The sequence below is a fragment of the Falco punctatus genome (assembly GCF_963210335.1).
Source record: "Falco punctatus genome assembly, chromosome: Z".
NCBI lineage: Eukaryota > Metazoa > Chordata > Aves > Falconiformes > Falconidae > Falco > Falco punctatus.
In genome coordinates this window covers 81,301,810-81,323,172 of record NC_137586.1, presented here as the reverse complement: position 1 = coordinate 81,323,172, position 21,363 = coordinate 81,301,810, and the positions used below count along the sequence as shown (strand labels likewise).

The 21,363-nt window shown below is 39.7% G+C and overlaps 1 protein-coding gene across 1 annotated transcript in view; it reads left to right on the top strand.

Moving 5' to 3' along the window:
* The window catches only part of RASA1 (RAS p21 protein activator 1), a 67,764-nt gene that overhangs the window by 45,002 nt on the left and 1,399 nt on the right, over nt 1–21,363 (top strand). Inside the window, exons 13-24 of the mRNA XM_080371766.1 lie at nt 5–82; nt 1,345–1,502; nt 1,797–1,873; nt 6,636–6,808; nt 7,017–7,176; nt 7,368–7,510; nt 8,325–8,440; nt 9,653–9,739; nt 12,612–12,679; nt 15,529–15,617; nt 17,242–17,319; nt 21,050–21,184. Coding sequence (XP_080227892.1) covers nt 5–82; nt 1,345–1,502; nt 1,797–1,873; nt 6,636–6,808; nt 7,017–7,176; nt 7,368–7,510; nt 8,325–8,440; nt 9,653–9,739; nt 12,612–12,679; nt 15,529–15,617; nt 17,242–17,319; nt 21,050–21,184 — 1,362 coding nt within the window. The remainder of the gene's footprint in view (nt 1–4; nt 83–1,344; nt 1,503–1,796; nt 1,874–6,635; nt 6,809–7,016; nt 7,177–7,367; nt 7,511–8,324; nt 8,441–9,652; nt 9,740–12,611; nt 12,680–15,528; nt 15,618–17,241; nt 17,320–21,049; nt 21,185–21,363) is intronic.

The following is a 21,363-nucleotide window of genomic DNA, read 5'->3' as shown; positions in this document are numbered from 1 at the left end:
TTAGGACTGGATGAAAGCTCTGCAGATGTTTTGCAGTTTAAGAAAAACCAGTCCAGGAACATCAAATAAACGTCTGCGTCAGGTGAAGCTGATATTATGGGGTTGGTGGTGCACATGGAGGAGTTTTTTGTCTACTCGTTGCAAAACGATACTGATAAATCTTAGAATTCGCCTTTCAACAGCAGTAAATACTGCATATACTTACTCTCCGTTTTGGAGTTATGCAGTATCCTTGCAAAACCAACCAGAATGACTCACACTTTGTTGTATCATCTACATATATAAAACCCAGAATGGCTTTAGGCAATCTGCTTGCGCTTTGCGAGGTATTATTTTCTGACTGCATTTGAGTGAAGTTGTAAAGAAGTCAGCATTTGGATTGTCTTAGCTTTTTAAAACTTAGGACATACAGGAAGCTTTAAAAATTTGACAAACTTAAATGACGTGTAAACAAAATACTCATTCAACTAATACTCATTTTCAGTAACAAATACATGCTGAACCATGCTTGTGGCTTAATTTTGCTTGGCCCGTTGAAAGTGCTGTGTTTGCCAGAATTTCCTCATAGGTAGAGGATAGATAGTCATAAATGACTAAGTCTGTAATGATTGGAGAATAAGGGAAATACTTCAAGAATTCCTGTTCTTTTTGAATGTTAAGAACATATTGTTTTAACAGACAGGTGAAAAGGGAATTAATTGCGATGTTTTTCAGGGCACAGTTGTTCTGTAGCAAACATTAAAGATGTTTCGATACTTCTAAATAAATGAACTAAATTAGGTGCATTCACAAATAAAGTGGCAGGTGGAATTGGGAGCTTCAAGCTGCAAAAGCAAAGGAAAAAGTGATGATCTGAAATAATTTTTTACTTCAAAATGCAAAGAAAATGCTCATCTGCATAAAAAAATAGACTATAATGTGTTGCACAGGGGAATTTTACTTAATCTGTTAGTAAGGTACCAAATATGCCATTGTATTTGGAATTGTTAAAAACCTTTTATTCGAGGTGCCAGTCTTAGATATCAGTAAAATTTTCTGTGTGTAGAAAAGTTAGTATTTGCAAATTCTAATGCCTGAAAGATAATTTTAAAAGAAGACAAGATGCCTTAAAAACATGGGGCATTTGCTTTCAGTAGTTGAGTTACTCTGTCACTAGTGCCTCTTAAAATGTTGTTGCATTACTTCTGTTCCTTGCTCTCCTTACTAGGAAATTTTAGTTTTACTCAGTGTTCATATATTAACATTAAGCCTCTGCACTGAGAATAAAAATTAATTCATTTGTGTGTTTTGTATTTCTATTTTAGCAACAAAAAGTAAATTTTGTGTATTTTTCTTTTTTTTTAGGTCAGCAGTCTTATTTTGCATGTAGAAGAAGCTCATACACTCCCAGTAAAACATTTTACTAATCCGTATTGTAACATCTACCTGAACAGTGTCCAGGTAGCAAAAACACACATCAGGGAAGGGCAGAACCCTGTGTGGTCAGAAGAGTTTGTCTTTGAGTAAGTCTTAATCTTCTTGAGTTACTGAATTTCACTGCTAAGTTGCATTGCATTCAAGATTCTTAACACTGTGTACTATTTTGCATATGCTTTTTAAAAATACAGTATGTGTGTTTATACAGCAGCAACTTTTCAGCCAAATTGTGCATGGGCAGAATATTTTGTAGACACCTAAATATCTTTGTTAATGTGTCTTTGGCTGATGATGGGAACGCGGGATTGATATGATTTTAGAAGAAGCTTAAATGCCAGACAAATATAGTATTAACTGAGGCTTTCTGTCTTTTCTCCTAGTGATCTTTCATCTGATATTAATAGATTTGAGATAAGTCTTAGTAACAAAACAAAGAAAAGTAAAGATCCAGATATATGTAAGTATTTTTCTGTAAAAGGTACTTGTATGTTGCAGCAGTGGATACTTTGTGTGGTTTTCATTACTCTTGTCAAACCTTATCACAAGAGAATTAAGTCTGGGTTTATGCTCACCATAATGCTGTGTTTGTGTGTTTTGGATGTCTGGTACTGGCTTTCCATTAATGTTTTTACAATGAGAACCTGCATATTTATTACTGATAAATTGCACAGTAATACAGTCTTTTGTATCTGATGGCTTTTTTAGCTCTGCTCTAGAATAGCCATTGTATTCTACTATGACTGTGCTTACCAAAAAACAGGAGGAAAGAGAAGCTGTCATTATTAGTCTGCTCTATAAAATACTAAGTTCCACAGAGTTTTAAGTCTGATTGCATGGAATTGCTGTTCAGGTTTTTTGTTGCTTTGAGTGAGAAAGATGAAAGGTGTAGTACTTTAATTATTTAAAGGAAATAATTAAAAAGAAATAAATCTTGGGAGGTCTTTGGACAAAATTTGCCTTGTTTTCTTTCTGTTTTATCTCATCTTTCTGTTTTCCTTGTACCACTCTTGGGCTTTAACTTGAAGTTACCTCAGTATCACCTTGAATGGGAAAGGATCCATAGTTTCTTCTGCCTTTTACAGAAGTTCTTAAGAATTTGTTTTCCTCGTGTTGCCCAGACAGCTGCTTCTTGAACTGTGGTTTTGTTTCTGTTCCAGCAAATGAACAAGAAGCTGGTAAAATCTATCAGCTTTCTAGAAAAGAAAGGGTTTGAAGAATATAGCTTTTAGAAAAACTTAAAAAACTTGAAATTATTTTTTTATTACTGTTTGTTAATTTAGTTCTCTTCCCACACAGTGTGTTTTTAGGTTTTTTTTTCCTTATATTTAAGGCATCTTGTTTCCCACTGTTACTTGTTCTGGAGCAACTTCAGCCCTCTGCCGCCTCTTTGCTGCCTGCAGGGCAGGATACCGTCCCTGCCCCCTTCAAATTTATTCAGAGGTTTTTTTTCTTTTCCATTGTGTTTAGAGCTGACTGTTCCAAAGCCTGTCAGAGTAGTTAGAATCTATTGCAGTTGTTTTCAGTTTGCATAGATTGTGTTACTGGCCTGTTAACGTTATACCTCAGTGCTAATTTCTTGATTTTCCGTATTTTTTGATCGGTAGGGAAACTTTGACCAAAGTAGAGGAATTACTACTGATTTTGAATGCGCTTGCAGAACCTAATTCAGTTTCAAGCCTGTTTCTCCTTCCTCTGACTAGAAAACTTCCTATGTAGCAGGAGCAAAACCCAATACATTCCCTCTGACAGACAAGAAGGCTCTAACTGCAGTTGTGACCATGTTCTTGCACTTTTTATTCACTTGATGTGGAAAGCTCATTATCTATCCTACACCAAAGCTCTAGTTAGTAAAAGAATCTTTAAAAGGGTAATTCTTGAATGAGGTACTTCAGTAACTTCTTTTAAAGTGTTTTTGTAGTTCCTTCCGCTCTGTCCAGCTTAAGGAGGTTGTGTTGTCTCTAGATGTATCCAGCTGATAGGAGGTGACATAAGGTTTCCTTTTCTAGGTCAGGAGCGGGACTGGCTGAGTTTCTTGATTGCAATTAGGTACACTCTTAACGGCATAAGCCAACAGTCCTTTCATTTTGGGATAAGGGTTAGACTAAGTCAAGGTGAATGAACACATGTCTCACAGCCCCAGCCCTATGAAATGTATGAAGTGCAGGGATACCATATGTGCTGCATCACCTCAATACCTTTTGAATTCTTCAGAAGAGGATTGGTTCCTTTCCTGGACATCCTCCTTTTCAGCCACAGCTGTTAAATGTGGACTGCTGTGGAGTGGGAGTCAGGTGAAGCTGGAATTACTCATCTTCCCTGTTGGGTTAAGTCAGCTTTTCTGCTTGCTTTTCCTGCTATGTAGTGCAGATTGAAGCCCAAAACTCTGTTATTGGTCTCACTGCTTTATCTCTTTCATCATAGCACTGGTTAAATACCAAAACAATATCAGCATGAAGGCTGTTTTTCCAGTATTTTAAAATATATACTGACTTTTCAAGTCCTTGGCTTTGAACTTTGCCTATTATGAGTATTCCGTAATCATTTTAGTATTGTTGTTTTTACGAACTATTTCCAATAGTGGAAATTATGCTAAACGGTTTACTGTCAATTCTGTTTAGATTTTTGTTTCTCCAACTATGAATTGCATAAGGTTTTATTCAAATAAATACATATAAAATGGCTTGATAAAAATAAAGCCCTGGAATGTATTAGTAGACTTCACCTGCTGCTGCTGCAGACTGGGATGCTTAGGTATGTTTAGACAGTTGAATTAGTAAATCTTGTGGGACAATACCCCACACAATGTTGAACTGGAGTGGAAGTTGTGGTTTGGTTTTGCACCATGATAGTCGGTCATTTTCAAATTAGTTCATATTAAAAAAAGAAGCATTTTTATAATGGAGGCGGCCACCTCATACAGGCAGGTGCACATGGCAAAGTAATAGCCGATGTCGTTCCTTTCAGGCACAGTTATTTGCAGTAGTGCCAAGGCTTGGGTTTTGGAACTGATAGCTGTTATTATAGGAGGATGGGTTGTACTAACATGGCAGTGGCTTGGGGCTGCAAAAGGCAGGATTTCGTATGTCCATGTATTTAACAATTTCCTTCTCAAGATTTAAAATATCTTGTATTCTTAAACAATTTGATTAGGGTTTTTTTGATGGCTCTGTTTTGTTCTGGCGGGGTTACACAAAGGCTTCATAGTAAATTCAGGTTCATCTCCGGTCTGAGAACTGAAGCAAAGCTAAGGTTGAACCATTTTTCACTTTGATTCCCATATTATAATTACTAACAGTCAAAATATAATCTTGGTTATGCACAAAGTTTCCTTAGCAAATAAACCATTAAGAAAGCTCTGTCTGACATTTTGTATGCTAGTGTTCATCATGTAAAATACTGTGATTCTTTTTGGATCAAGGTCATTGTCAAGAGAAGTCTTACCTGTGTCTAGAGAGAAGCAACTATTGTTTTGATTAGTTTCTGTATGTTTATTTTTCTTTCAAAATGTGCTAGATTGCAAAATGTAAATATCCTGTATTTTTCGACTATAGTGGCCTCTTACTGAAGGTAGCTACTAATTCAGTGTAACCTGCTAAATGGAAAAAAATATTGTTCCTTTGAAGTTATTGAATATAAATTATGGTAGCAACTGTTCTGCAGTCCTTGTACAGATATTTCTGTTCTGACTTTTTTTTTTTTTAAACAAAGCAAGGTTACAGTATTTTTACTGTAGCTATCAAGTGCTACTATAAACACAAGGAAAAATTAAATCATCAGTTTATTCTTGATTCTAAATTTCATTCATCAGTTCTCTCCCTAAGATAAAGGTGCCTTACATGTGCAAGCAAAATAAGAAAAACACATTGCTTAGTTGTGGGTACAGGAGCTTTAATGCTGGGGAGAAATATCCTGGGAAGGTCAATTGATTACCTGGTCTGAAGACATATTCCCGTCCACACTGATGACAAGTAGCAGGTGGTAATGAGTTGTTATTCACACTACATGACTAATTTGAATGCGTTAGCTTATAGCAGTTTATCAACCCCAAAGAATATGAAATAGGCAACAGAAATGTCCTGAAGTGAGCATTATAAATGTGATGCTTTTCTGTTCCAGTATCAAATGATATTCTGCTCTGTGTCGCAACACTGGGGCAATGGGAAGTCTACTGGAACTGTTGACAGTTTATGCAAAGCAGTATGCTGTATGTGCATATTTGCAGAAATGTGAAGAAAACTACCAAAAACACCAAAAAACCAAACCCAAACCCCTTGCTTTTGGTGTGTTTGGGGTGTTTTTAATATGAGGAACTTAAAAGCAGATGTCACTGAGAGGCATGGAAGGAGTGTGTTTGTTTGAAAGATCCCAACTGGCAGAGTAAATGTGAAACTGCAACCATGGACCCCTCTTGGAGCACGGTGGGTGCTTCACAGCCACAGTGTTGTGTCTGCAAGTGCCTGGGCCCTTTCTGTGTGAAGTAACTCTGTTCAGGAGTGTGTCCACCTGCTGCAGATGGGCCTGTGCTCCCACTGCTGCAGCTTGCTGCACAGCTGCTGGGCCAGGCTTCAGCTGCAGCCCGGGTTGCTGCTTGACAATTTCAAGGTGCCCACACCACTGAAAGGTGAATTAATGATCTGGCCATCCTTGAGCTGACTTTCATCATTATCTAGGCAGCAAGTTGCTTGGAAATATATTTTTACATGATGTGTATAAACTGTTACAGCCTTAACCTGGAAGTCAGCATAAAATAAATACATCTGGCAGTATAGCAACACTGTAATAATAAATATTAAGAAGTAACGAAGTGGCAAGGAGCAGGCCTGATGGTGCTATCAGCCCAAGGCTGGAAAGAAGACAGTGAATTCTGAACACTTAAATCTGTTTCTAGTCTCTGACTGCTACATGGATTTGCAGAGGAGCACTTTTTTACTCACTGCTTGAGTGTTACAAAGAAAACTGTGTCCATATCCATGTGGCATTTTTGTATGTGTATATATGCATTCTTTACAGAATGCTTTATATTTCTTCGGTTTACGGAGTTTGTTAAACCATTGAACAGAGCATCTGTCAATACATTGATAGCAAAACCCTTGGTTATTCTTATTAATACTCTTTCGTTGAAACGAGATGACGTGTGCCAAAAATAATGCTTTTTATTCAATAGTAGCACTGTTTTTCTGGAGATAACGTACTTGAACAATGCTCTTTTTTTCCTTAAGTGTTTATGCGTTGCCAATTAAGCCGATTACAAAAAGGACATGCAACAGATGAGTGGTTTCAGCTCAGTTCCCATGTACCATTAAAGGGTATTGAGCCAGGATCTTTGCGTGTTCGAGCACGATATTCTATGGAGAAGATCATGCCAGAAGAGGAGTACAGTGAGTTTAAAGAGGTATGACGTTGTTTAACTTGCCTTGATATATCTGTTAAAACTAGTTTTGTTGGTTGTTTGAGGTAGATCTCAGTAACACTGGTTGACATCGTTAAGCAATATTTATAATGATGTCCACATATCACTACAGATGTATGATAGCAGTTTTTCCAGAGCTTTTATGTGTTAGGAGAAGCTTCTGAATATTTCAAAATTCTGTTTCTTTCAGCTTATACTTCAGAAAGAACTTCATGTGGTCTATGCCTTATCACATGTTTGTGGACAGGATAGAACACTGTTGGCTGGTATTTTATTGAAGATCTTTCTTCATGAGAAGCTTGAGTCCTTGTTGTTACGAACACTAAATGACAGGGAGATAAGCATGGAAGGTACTGCGCTAAAATACACTAAAGTTTACTGGAACTCTGGGCAAGTGGGGGGGAAGGTGCTCCAGCACCGTCTTTGGTTTTGTCCTCCTTTAGGTACAACATATATCAAAGTGTAAATACAGCACATTTTTCTTCACTTTTTGTTGTCTCCTTTTCTCAGCTTTTCAATTTACTGTCTGGTTTTTTTTCAGATGAAGCTACTACTTTGTTTCGTGCCACCACTTTAGCAAGTACACTTATGGAGCAGTATATGAAAGCCACAGCAACAAGTTTTGTTCACCATGCACTGAAAGACTCTATATTAAAAATAATGGAGAGCAAGCAGTCCTGTGAGGTGATAACCTTGAACTATGTTTTTAAACATTTTGGTTTGTTGACACAATTACCTGCTGGTTGGTGTGTTTTATGTTTGCCTGAAATAATTGCTTCAGAGGTATTTATTAATCTCTCGGAACTAAAATTAATTTATGTAAGAAATACAGGAACTGAATTGAGTGAGGGTTTTTTAATTGTTATTTTGGCTTTGAACAATGTTAATATTAGATCTTCTAAAGTTTTTTATTTAAAATTTCTTTAAATTATCTATATATTGTTCAGCAATTATAGGCTGTGCTTTAGGAGTTACTGCATGTCCTAGCCTAAGTAAGTAAACTCTAGTGGCTGGGGTTTTTTACTGGTTTTTTTTTTTTTACTAGCTTTTTTACCAGTAGATTCTAGTAAACTCAAGATACCATAGAGGTCAATGTCTGAACTTCAGTTTGAATTTAAAAATTCCTGATATTAAACGATTGCTATTGATCCTGAAACTGTTTCTAAAATTACCCTCCTAACTTCTTTCTTTCATTTTAACTGTGCAAAGTATAGGGAGTCCTCAGAAATTTGGATTGAGAGAGACAAAAAGGTCATGCAGATGGGACAGTGGTAAATATCTGAGCTGTTAAAAGCCAAGCCTAATAGAACTTAAAACAGTTGCTTCTTCACTTTTCCTCACTTGCCATTGAAACAGGCTTGTGAGTTGTAGAATATACTTGTACAGCAGCACAATATTTAATTTACTCTGCAGTAGTATTTGCTGTGTAGTATTATGAATTTATATATGTAGTTCTAGTTAGGAAGGGAAGCCTAATGTTTTTCTCTTTTTGTTGTAGTTAAATCCCTCAAAGTTAGAAAAAAATGAAGATGTAAACACTAATTTGGCGCATCTACTCAGTATACTTTCAGAATTGGTGGAGAAAATATTCATGGCTGCAGAGATACTGCCTCCGTAAGTTTGCACTTCTCTGTTCAGACTTGTATTTGAAAACTCCTATTTGTATGAATGACCTGTCGCCTTAAAATGATGTTCTTATTGGTTCATCTTCGGCTAATCAGTTATAATTTAGGGTATTACGGTTGCTGTATGCATACAGAGGAATATAGATGGGAAAAAAAAACCACTTTTTAGGAATTACTAGTGCTTTTTGCAAAAGTCTCTGGCTAGCCCACGTGCCTTTCTTTGAAGAAGTTACTAGACCCAAGAGCTCAGGGAAAGAAGAATAATAAAAATAACCAAGCTTATATTTCCGCAAAAGGGTAGAAGGCAGTATTAGTTAGCAGGCAATTTTATATGTTTCAGTTCGTTACAAATTCTTTCCAGTCCTCCTTCTCTGAGAAAGGGGTGGAATTATTAACAGTATATTAAAAATACAGGAGGGTAGGAGTAGAATGACACTGTGCTATGATTGCTTCTGTCTGCTAGGAAAATGTAGCAGTTATATTTTTTCCCCCTTTTTTTAATTGCTATAACAACTTACTTTCATAGCTCAGATTTGAAACCATCTAATAAAAAATGCATAGTACTAACAGATTTTTTTCACTGTATCATTAGGTTTTTTAATTATAAAATATCCTCAATTTTGAGATGGCAGAGTACACAAATGTTTTTTGTGTTAGTGCTGGTAAGGTTAGCTTTAAAAGTTGCACTCCTTTTAAATATATGATGCAACTCAACGTTTTTTGAAATGCACCATAATTCTCCCATTTTTTAACGGGAGAGGACTATTGGTGGGTTGCTTAACTTTTAAACACCTAACCCTCATATATGGAAAGAGTAGTTATTTTTCTCCTCTTAACTAAACAATAAATAATAAAATCAAACCATCAAAATTGCCTTTTTTTAAAAAAAGGAAATACTACTTAAAGAGCTATAAAACACTTAATGCACATCTGAATAATCACTACATTGCATATAGAATTGTGTATTAGTGAATGTGTTTCCTTGCCACATATAAATTTACTTTTTAATAGAAGTTTAGAAATTTACTTTCTATTAACTTACAAATTAACTCTTAGTTAAAGCTAATTTAAAGCTTATGTCTAAATTATAAATGTAGAATTTATAATAATTCTGTATCAAGTAGGAGGTTCTTCTAAATCCTTTCTGACTTTTTGATTCTGTAAGTTTAAGAGAATGAGTAATTAGCCATTATTTTTGCAGGACATTGAGGTATATTTATGGGTGCCTACAGAAGTCTGTTCAAAACAAGTGGCCAGCTAATACCACCATGAGAACCAGAGTTGTTAGGTAAGTTACTCGTCACTTTACTCTGAAAATAGTCTTTTCAAGTCTTGTTAAAGATTCACTTCAGTGTGTTTATGTTTCTTCCAGTGACAAAACTGTATAGAATTTACATAGGTTACTGCAGTATTTAAGGTATTTACAATGCTGAGGCATGATATCCCAGTTAAGGATTATGAGCCTGCTAGATTCTTCATCATGTGCTTAGAGCCTTGCCCAGAATAAGATGGTGTAGTATAGAGGTCAGTATAGCTGTACTTAATAGTTTTGACTTCGAATTTACTTGCATTTTGTCAAGTTTTACAAACTAGTTTGAAATAGCAATTTCCTTTTTCATGCTGGGAAAGCAAAACTTCTCTCAAAGCAATAGTTGCCCTTGTGGTACCTGTAGAGAGCACTGACCTCTGAAGATCATGTTCCCTGTCATACGCCAACTGGGAGGACTGTGCCTTATCTGGGGACTCTTATGTGAGTGTGTCAATTGCTGGAGAAATCTTACATGGTTTAAGATGCCCTTTAAAATGCAGACCCAACATGGTAAGGAGTCTAATGCCTCTTCATAAAGACAATTGGACTGTTAGGTTTCACTGAGGTGCTGGCTGCATTGGGATATGTAGTTCTCTGCACCAGAAACTGATGGAACCAGAAACTCCTTGGTTGCCGGTGAGAAGGCATCCTGGTCACTGGTACTGGGCTGCTGGTTCTGATCATTCTGAATCAACACTGTGTTGGTTTCCAAAAACGCATAATTCTGTGTTGTCCCTGTTTTGTTTCATTTCTCTGCTCCAGCCCAGTCATGTCAAAACATTTTGGAGCTCTTCTAAAAACGTTGCAGGAGGTTACTGAAACTGGCTCCTCTGAACTTGCACCAGCCACAAAAACACCAGTGAACGTTCCTAAATCAACACAGTGCACAAGTTCTTCCTGTAACACTGCCCATTGCCAGAGTGGGCCAGACAAAAAATCTTTGACAAAGATGTGGCCACATGTTTCCTTTTTTTGTGATGCCTGGTAGTCATGATCTCCTGGGGTTAATCTCCCACGGAGGGAGTCTTTCGGAGGAGGATTTGTCTTCGGCTTGTGTTTGTCATTGTGACACCAGAGCCTTATGTCATCCCCGGTACCATGCAGGGGCATTGCCTGCGAATGGAGGCTGTGCTTGCTGCGGAGCCCCTCTCGCTAGAGGGGCTGTACACCACGGGAAGGCTGTAGAGCTCAGCAGTGAATACCGCATCTCTTCCTGTTCCTCCCCAGCTCCAGAGAGAACTCTGTGGCTTTCCTTAGCGGACACAGCTTGCATCCAGGCTTTTCCAGAAGTCCCCACTGGATGCTGTGAATATTGGATGCCTTGTGATGTTAGTCTTCACCTGTGGCTAGTAGTGATTTCTTTCCAAAGCACAGAGCTTCACAGCCTTCAGTGATGATTGTTATCTTTTTTTTGCAGTTTTTAATGCCCAAGAGTGATTAAATATTCAGAGGCAGATGGCAGGGTTTTAGATGCCTGATATCTTCCCTACTGTATCAGTCAGAACGTGCTGCCATTTCTCTCTGATTGTAAAACCCCCACGGAGACAGACTCATTCTTAATTTAGGTGGCTTGACCAGGATAAGAAGCACCAGATCTTCTATATCAGCGAAGGCCATGCTAGATTAATACTTAATTGTCCTTCATCTTCGGGCGCTTTACAGGAGGAATTGGTGTATATGCCATGATTTCAAAATTAGCTACTTCCTCATACTTTTAAATTCACACCATAGAAAATATTTTAGCCTCACGTATGTCCAGGAAGTGTTGTCATACCATCCAATAATTCATGGTTATTGGAGAAGTAATAAATATCTAAACCAGTATATATTAGGTGTCTTGGACATATGAAAGGTATGTTAATCTCACTACTGTGAATGTCATTTTGGAGTAATATAGACATTACCATCACTGTGTACTTATCAACTTGTGTAAATATATATGTATTTTTTATATTTATAAAACCAATAATATATATTATTAACAACACAAGAGGTAATGGCCTCTTCCTTTTGATAAGTGGTCAGGCTTTGGTACTGCTGTCACGAAAACCAGTCTGCTGGTTGTATCGAAGCACTCTGAACAAAAATAAAGATGATTTAGATTACTTTAGTTGGTCCATATGTCACCTCATTGTATAGCAATTAGCTGGAATTGAGGTTAACTTGAGGTGGATGTTTCTTACTTCTGCTATTAACAGAAAGTTAGATTTTTCTCATGCTACTAAAGACTATTCTGGGTTTCTGTTGAATGAGTTCCTAGTTCTGCAGTCAAAGCAGAGTGCTTTTTCCAGCTTTCTAGATGTCAGCAATTATGTCATGGAGGAAGGTAGCAGATCCCTTACTACTGTCCTACTGCAGCGTACTGTCATAAGGATATGGATCAGCTTAAGCTGAACTAAGCCTGTGTTGCTGCCAAAAAAGAAGTTGCCTTTCCCACCCGCTCCTATGCTCCTTATATTGTTTGGGGGAAACAGGTGGCTACAGGATGGGTGTCTTGCAGTAGCAGGCAATGGAAAAAAAAAATTTGGAAGGTTAGAGACCAGGGGCAGCTCCTTTTTGAGGCCAGTGTGGTCTGAGATTGGCTTCGGTGTGACTTTACAATTAAGTTCTTCCGAAATGGTTTCAACAGTACGCCTTAACTGGGAAATCAAGATGCCTATTTCAGCTTTTATCATAGTTGAGGATCACAGAATGATATTCTGAAGTTGTTACCATACTCAGAGAGTGCAGGCTGGTTGGTTCATGTCTGTCTCAAAAAGATTCCACACTAACTTGAATCCTTAAAGACTACACAGTTTTACACCAATTCTCTAATTTTATTGAACAAAACACAATCTTCTTCTCATTTCAGTGGCTTTGTTTTTCTTCGTCTGATTTGTCCTGCTATCCTGAACCCGAGGATGTTTAATATCATCTCAGGTGACTATGTGCTTCAGATTGAATTCATACTTCATACAGTAGTAGGCCTGAAGTTACTGTAATATGTAATGTAGCAAAATAGGAAATTTTTTTGAACGCTGTGTCCAAAGGCATGTTACCCACATCACTTGACTGACTTCTCCATAAGGCAGCCAACGTGTGCTTTTCACCCTCAAAGGCTAGGTTGTGGTTATCTCCAATGTAATTTTAAAGTCCAGAAAAACTTGGACTGTGGTATTTAATAACAAAATTTTGAGTTGAAGGCTAGCAATGTGGAATATATTCTAGCAGTGTGAAAAATGCAAGCGTGTGGTCTTCAGATGTCACTTTGAATACAATGCAATTGCTGAAGTTAAGGGCTGAAATTCAATGGTATCTCTTAAATGAACAAGACTTCTACAGAGCTTGGAATACATTTGTGCACCTAGAAAACGTGGCTTGTTTGAACATCCTGCTTAGCTTCCAGCCATTGGAGAAGGTTTGACTTCAGCTCATTAAATACAGTCAATCTCAAATAAGGAATATTAAAGATGAAGGGTGGGTGGCGTTTAGAAGGGGTGGGTTGTGCAGACCTGAGATGGCAATCTTGGTTGATATATATATATATATATATATTGGCCATATATAGAAGAGTTCCCATGGGCTTGCTAAAGTGAATGTTGTCACCTCATGAAGTCTCACCCTGTTTTTTGCTGTTCTTTTGGCAGAGTGTGTCTATAGCAGTTAACTAAAACAGCAGCAGGGAACATTGCAAGAGCAGGATTGCACAGCTGCTGTGCCAGCCTGTGGCTCAGTGCTGGCTGGTATCAGCGTTCTCCCAAACAGCTCGTAGGGTTGACTGGGGTGGTGGCCCACACCAGGGACCACATCTGACATGCTGATGGTGTGGGGCTTTCCTGTTGTGAAGCTTTAATGGTGAGGGCAGGCGTTATCCCATGGCAGTTGCCTTAAGCACCTAGAAATGTTTGTTTGTGGGCATTTTGAAGTTAACTTCTGTGGGAGGAAGAAAGGAAAGAAGTAAATTACTGAAAATTCTATTACTAAACTTAAAATATTTGGACATCTGAGTTGCTTAGTTTTAAACATTTGCAAATTTTATACTTCATCTTAGTTTTCTGGGGTTTTTTTCTCAGCAAAGATCACCCCAAGCTAGAGGGCACTTGGTTTGCAGTAGCCATTGCTCTTCCTCCTTCCCTCTCTAGCAGTTTCTTGATATTCCCCACACCCCCAAGTAAAATGCTGATTTGGAAATAGAAGAAATCAGAAATCTGATTGAGAATAGCTTTTTTCTTTATTCATAGACAGTGTTTAATAAAGACAAAGTAGCATGTTTTCTATTGTCTCTCTTTAGGCTGTACTAAATTAGAAGAGCTGTATCAAAGTTCCTCTCTCTCACCCAGTAATTACTTCCATACGTGCTTTGGAGAAAGCATTTGTGAAACATGGCCTAGTACACAGGGATTCTTTAGGATTTTATTATCTTCAGGTAATTTGCAAGTTAGGTACCTTTTGATGGGTTGCACTGTGTCTGCAGGTGTAAAAAGTTACCTGTGCATTTGAGTAACCCCTCAATGCATGTCCGTTAAAAGTCCTGCTTATGTACATCCAGCTAATATTCTTGACTACTGGTAAGGTAAACTTACAGACTGCACATAGGTCTTTTAGAGCTGTTAAAAAAAAAAATGGATGAGGCAGTCCTTTTGGAGCAAAGCTTCCAATGTACCTTCTTCGCATAACAGGGGGGAAAAAAGTATTCTGAAGGCTGTGTGTCTAGGTATGCCTCAGTATCAGCAGCAATCCTACCACCTCAACAACTGTGATGGAAAAACACCTCGTCGTTTCAAAAGTGAAATCCTTTGTTTCAAGCATACTTGAAGTTTTTTAAGACAATTAACTTCCTTAATCAGTTCTCTTAACCCAAAATTCCAGATTCCAAAGCTAGTAATGTTTTCCAGCTTTGCTGCTTCAAAGGCTTATATTGAGGCAAACACTAGATACAATGAACGACTGACATAAGTTGCATAGCTCTAGCTATGCAAGAAAAATTACAACTTACTTTCCAGTGGATTTTGGAGGGGGAGGGGAAGAAAGAATAAGAAAAGATGCAGGTAGACAATGAAGAGCATATAGCATTCTTACAAAGAACTAGAACGTTTAGAGATTATATAATGACCATGTCAATTTTGGAACACCTCAAACCTGACTTTCAACCAGGCCGTTTAGTGTAACTGGAGGGAAAAAGAATTTTGTAAGGTGCTACTGGGTAGTATCTCTTGTTGGAAAAAGTTTTAAGTAAGTGGTTAATGTAAAGTGTTAAGTGTCATGTTAACTACAGCAAGTGACTATAATTTCATGAAAATACAAGCCATGATTGCGTGTAATGTTTACTCTGTTCTCCTGATGCCAGTAACTCAAAGTATAATTTGTGTAACTTGTCAGAGCCAGCTTATGTGGGGGTGTACACAAATAATGAAAAAGATAAACTTGTGATTTATTTATAAGGTGAATATTTTTTTTTATTCTAACAACAAGTAATCCTCCTTTCAACAAAATTGTTTCATTTTTGTGAAAAAGGTTCTTTACCTAATTCTTAGTAACATCACTTTATTTTGCATATTTTTTTCTGTATGCAACTACTATAGAAAATCAGACATTCATGTTAATATGGTTTTGTGGACAGTACTAAAGCAACATGTTTCACTTCAGCAAGTGACACCTTCCACATATGATTGTGTTATAACATTAAAAATACTTTATTCCGTGAAAAAATAACGAAGAGCGTTACTTTCAGGTGACTGCTGTTAGTTTCACATGGAACGGCCAGTAACTCTGCTTTGTATTCCTGACAGATTCTCCTTCCCCCACTGCTGCAAGAACACTGACGCTGGTCGCCAAGTCTGTGCAGAATTTAGCAAATCTGGTTGAATTTGGAGCTAAGGTGAATATCATTTTACACACAGAGAACAGCCTAGAACCATGCTTCCAGTACATTTCAGTGTTCCTTCCTGTGTAATAGATGCGAAAATCTGTTGCTATTTTGTCACGCAAAGCCTGACACATCACCTGTTTGTCCTTATTGGGAAGGAGGCAGTTTTGTATGTCCTCTTTATTTAGAGCTGAACAGGGTGTTGATCTGAACTAGAGCGGTAGTATAAAGTCTGGTCAAATTGTGAAGAGGAGCCATAATAGTTTGAGAGGGAGTGATTTAGAAACTCACGTTAACAACTTGGTACATCCCATAAACGTTTTGAATCTGGTAGTAGGAACAGATTCAAGTGGTCTGTTCAAATAATTGATGAACAAGTGACCATGCCAGTAGGTATTACGGAGTGTGATGCAACTATACATTGATGCTATGAGAACGCAAACTCAGCAGGCTTTTGTTCCAAAGGCAACAGTGGAAGTATGTGGAGCATTCTTTTCTCTGTTTGCAGCAGCAAAGGCAGCAGTCATACTCCAGTATTTCCTGTGTTAGAGGGGAGAAGTGGAAGAGGAAAGGCAGGCAGCCATCCCACCACAACAAAAGTGTCTGTGATGGTAAAACGGGCACACCTTCTTTTGAAATACTCATCAAAAAGACAAATGAGAATTTCTAGAGCAGGAATCTGTGATGGGAAAGAATCAGAGGGATAAATACTCCGCCTTAAATAGATGATGGGAGCTTTTTTTTGTTTTCTTCATTTCCATTGATTATTTGATGTCAAAGGGGAGGCACCTTTCAGTAATAATTGGTATGCTTGTGTACACAACCGTGAAATGCATTCCACATAACGTTTTCTGTCTATGTATAGTAATTAACTTTCAGACATGAGACTACTCAGGCCTAAATTCCCAGCATGGTATAGATATCCGATACTGAAATAAATGAAGAACTGCCAACCTCTGACTCTTCCCCCTCCCTTACTTTCACCCTGCATTTACTTACTCCTTAGATGGGTGTTTTCTGTGGTAGGGCACTTCAAAGCACTTCTCCTATTTGTACTCACTTTCATATTGTTAGATGTAATTAATGTTGTAAATCAAGCGTACATATAGCACTAAAAAGCCCCAGCTTTCAGTAAAGTCTCAGTTCCCAAGCCAAAACATGGTTGAAAAATAAACCTGTTGACTTAAGCATAATGAAAGCGACTTCAGCCTGGCATTATAAAAGTTAGTCCTTTGACACACATAACTTGGAACGTAAGCGGTAATGAAGTAACAAGAATGAGGGCACTTATTCCTGATCATGCCTTTGAAAGCAGAGCATTTGTTCATTGCAGCTAGGTATTGAGAGACATTCCATCTTAATGCAAATTCATGCCAGTTCGCATGTATAAGAAAATTTCTGAATCTGAAATTCTTCTGAATATAAGTACCGCCAAATTCTGTACTCTTTTGACTGGCTGCACAGCAGAGATGAGAAATTTGCTTGAAAAAATAAAATCACTCCAGATGACATACTTGTTTTGCAATGTCATTTGTTTGACTACAGTGTGTTGACTTCAGATATCTTGACAATGTTTAGTCAAGACAAATTATCTTGACAATGATTTGTTCTAATGAATGCTTTTAAAAATTACTAGGAGCCGTATATGGAAGGGGTGAATCCATTCATCAAGAGCAACAAACATCGCATGATCATGTTCTTGGATGAACTTGGGGTAAGCAGTTAAAAAAAAAAATCTTTGCTGGAAGTTATGTAGCTACATTATAAATGAAAATTCTTTACAGTTTTATTCACTAGCTCAAAAATGGATCAGCTGCCATGCCATTTTAAATGCTTGTAACTGAATAAATTTTTCTAATGTGTGTTTAGAAACTGCAGATTGCTGGCCTGTCATATGGAATTGAAACCATCAAATGTCATCTTACAGTTCATTAATTTAGTGCTTCTGTAGATGTGACAAGCTCAATTAGATTTTGTAGCTGTGAGGATCAGAAATTTTGGCAAAAAATACAAATATTAAAAAATATGTTTTAAAACAAATTCCTATATGTACTTTGTCATACGGTTTTGACCAGAAATTGAAATATTTTTTTGCTTTAAAAAATATCAGGTTGAATGTGTTAGGTGTTGCCAAATGTGTCACTGCACGCGTTCAAGATATTCTAGTTCGAAAGTGAACTGCATTTGCTGTATTTTTTTAACTGTTTTGTGTATGATTGATATAACAGGAATTAGGTCCTTGTGTTATATGTGTATTTTTAAACCAATAATGCATTTTAAAAAACAAGATTAAAAAAAGTGCTAAGCTTCCTGAATTGGTCTCTCAAAAGTGACCTAGAAAACATCTCAGAATATTTTGATAAGATATAAAACTGAGTGTGGCATTTGGGTAGGTTGCCGTATGTTACCTTTTTCTGGTTAAGTTGCAACTTCCATGTGTTAGGGTATGTCAGTTTTCTTTAGATGACAAATTTTGTGTGAGAACTCTGAAGACTGTTGGTTTGAAAATAACTGTTGGATTAATCTACTGTTCTAATGACAGAACTACTGGTTTATGACCAGTTACTTGATACAGATTTTGCTGATTTTTGGTTGCTGCTGTTCTCTCATTTAGACTGGGAAAAAAGCACCTAATGGATGGTTCCCCCTCATTTAGGGGAAAGTTACCTTAGAACCATCATAGAATGGTTTGGGTTGGAAGGGACCTTAAAGACCCTTTAGTTCCCACCCCCCTGCCCCGGGCAGGGACCCCTCCCCCCAGCCCAGGCTGCTCCCAGCCCCGTCCAGCCTGGCCTTGAGCCCCCCCAGGGATGGGGCACCCACAGCTGCTCTGGGCAGCCTGGGCCAGCACCTCGCCACCCTCACAGGGGAGAATTTCTTCCTGATATCTCATCTAAATCTCCCTCTTTCTGATTACAGCCATCCCCCCTTGTCCTGTCACTACTTGCCCTGGTAAAAAAGTCCCTCTCCAGCTTTCTTGTAGGCTCCCTTTAAGTATTTGAAGGCCACTGTAAGATCTGGGAGCCTTCTCTTCTCCAGGCTGAACCACCCCAGCTCTCTCAGCCTGTCTGCACGGGAGAGGGGCTCCAGCCCTCTGGTCATCTTCATGTCTTCTGGACTCGCTCCAGCAGGTCTGTGTCCTCCTTCTGTTGGGGGCTCACAGCTGGATGCAGTACTGCAGGGGGGTCTCACCAAAGCCCTTGACCTGCTGGCCATGCTGCTTTTGACACAGCCCAGGATTCAGTTGGCTTTCTAGGCTGCAGGTGCACATTGCCAGGTCATGCTGAGCTTTTTGTCCACCAGCAGCCCAAGTCCTTCTCTACAGATCTGCTCTCAATCCATTCTCTGCCCAGCCTGTATTGATACTGGGGGCTGCCCCGACCCATGTGCAGGACCTTGCACCTGGCCTTGCTGAACTTCACGAGGTTCGCACGGGCCCACCTCTCAAGCCTGCCCAGGTCCCTCTGGACAGCATCCCTTCACAAGTCCAGGTAGAGCAGCTGCTCTTCTCTCATCCATCAATCATGTAACAGTCACAGAAACTAACCAAATTCATCAGGCACGACTGGCCCTTAGTGAAGCCATGCTGGCTGTCACCAGTCACCTCCCTATTTTCCATGTGCCTTTGCATAGTTTCCAGGAGGATCTGCTCCATGATTTTGCCGGGCACAGAGTTGAGACTGACTGTCCTGTGGTTCCCCAGGTCTTCCTTATTTGCCTTGTTAACAAGGGGGGTTGTGTTTCCCCCTTTCCAGTCAGTGGGAACGTCACTGGATTGCCACAGCGTCTCAAATATGACGCATAGTGGCTTAGCCACTTCATTCACCACTTCTCTCCAGACCTGCAGATGTACCTCATCAGGTCCCATGGACTTGTGCCCCTTCAGGTTCCTTAGATGCTCTCAGACCTGATCTTCCCCTATAGCAGGTGGTTCTTTGTCCTCCCAGTCCCTGCCTTTGCCTTCTGTGACCTGGGCGGTGCGGCTGGAGCACTCGTCAGTGAAAACTGAGGCAAAAAACCCCTCATGGAGTACCCCAGCCTCCCCCGCGTCCTGGGTAACCAGGTCTCCCGTTTCCTTTGGAAGAGGGCCCACCTTTCCCTGTCTTCCTGTTATCTCTGGTGGACATATAGCAGCTTTTCTTGTTGCCCTTGACGTTCCTGGCCAGATTTAACTCTCTGAGGGCTTTAGCTTTCCTAACCTGATCCTTGGCTGCTCAGGACATTTCTCTGTATTCCTCCCAGGCTACTTGTCCTTGCTTCTACCCCCATGGCCTTCCTTTTTGTGTGTGAGTTTGTCCAGGAGCATCTTGTTCATCCATGGAGGGCTCCTGGCATTTTTGCCTGACTCCCTCTTTCTTGGGATGCATGGCTGCTGAGCTTGGAGGAGGTGATCCTTGGATATTTTCCAGGGGGTTTTGGGTGCCTTTTCCCTCCAGGGCTCTATCCCATGGCGCTCTATCCCATGGCACTCTACCAAGCAGACCCCTGAAGAGGCCACTGTCTGCTCTCCTGAAGGCCAGGGCAGCAAGCTTGCCCCCTCCTCACTTCCCTAAGGGTCTTCAACTCCACCACTTCACAGTCACTGCAGCCCAGGCTGCCCTTGAGCTTGACGTTCCCCACCATCCCCTCAGTGTTGGTCAGACCAAAGTCCAGCATGGCACCTCGCCTTGTTGGTTCCTCTGTCACTTGGAGAAGGAATTGATTGGTCACTCATTCCAGGAACCTCCCAGATTGCCTGTGCCCTGCTGTGTTGTCCCTTCAAGAGATGTCAGGGTGGTTGAAGTCCCTGGTGAGGACGAGGCTTGTGAGCATGGGGTGGCTCCTGTCTGTCTATAGAGGGCTTCATCCGCTCGGCCTTCCTGGTCAGGTGGCCTGTAACAGGCCCCCACTGCAATGTCACCTGTCCCTGCCCTCCCTGTAATCCTGACCCGTGAGCTCTTGCCGGGCTCCTCATCCCTGCCCAGCCGGAGCTCCTGCACTCCAGCTGGTCATTGACATAGCGGGTGACACCCTCTCCTTGTCTGCCCTGCCTGTCCTTCCTAAAGAGCCTGTATCCTTCCATTCCAGCTCTCCAGGCACTGGAGCCATCCCACCATGTCTCCGTGATGCCAATCAGATCATATGAGTGTCTATGCAGTAATTTTCTGGTCAGCTCAATAGTAGTGTAGCAATGCCAGATCTCCTAGTAAGAACCCTTCTAGCAGGAGCAGAGATTGCAGTATGCTTATAAAACGCATGTTTGCGGAGAGGAGGAAATGCATAACTCATAACAAAAAGATGGACTGGAGACTTAGCTGGGAAGAGTAAAGTTGCAGAGACTTGGCTGGAAAGACTAGAAACTGGTATGGAACAACTGTGTTGGCAGAGCTGTAGAGGTACAGTTTGTCTTCCTGCATGCATGGGTACTCAGCATCCTAAATCCACTCTCATCTTCTCTGTTGAAGAATGTTCCTGAGCTTCCAGACACTACAGAGCACTCTAGAACTGACCTTTCTCGTGATCTGGCAGCCCTGCATGAGATATGTGTGGCACACTCGGACGAGCTCCGGACGCTCAGTAATGAGCGAGGCGTAATGCAGGTAAGCAACACGGGTTAACAGACAAATCACAGGTGCAGGCGGTATGTCTTCGAGTTACTCCTCAGTGTCAGGCTTCTTTCGTAGTATTTCTGGCTAGGAATATGACTGATGAGCGTGTGAAAATATGTGCATTTCACCAGGTTGTTTATCTGTAAAGGTAAATACTTGGTCCATAGTTT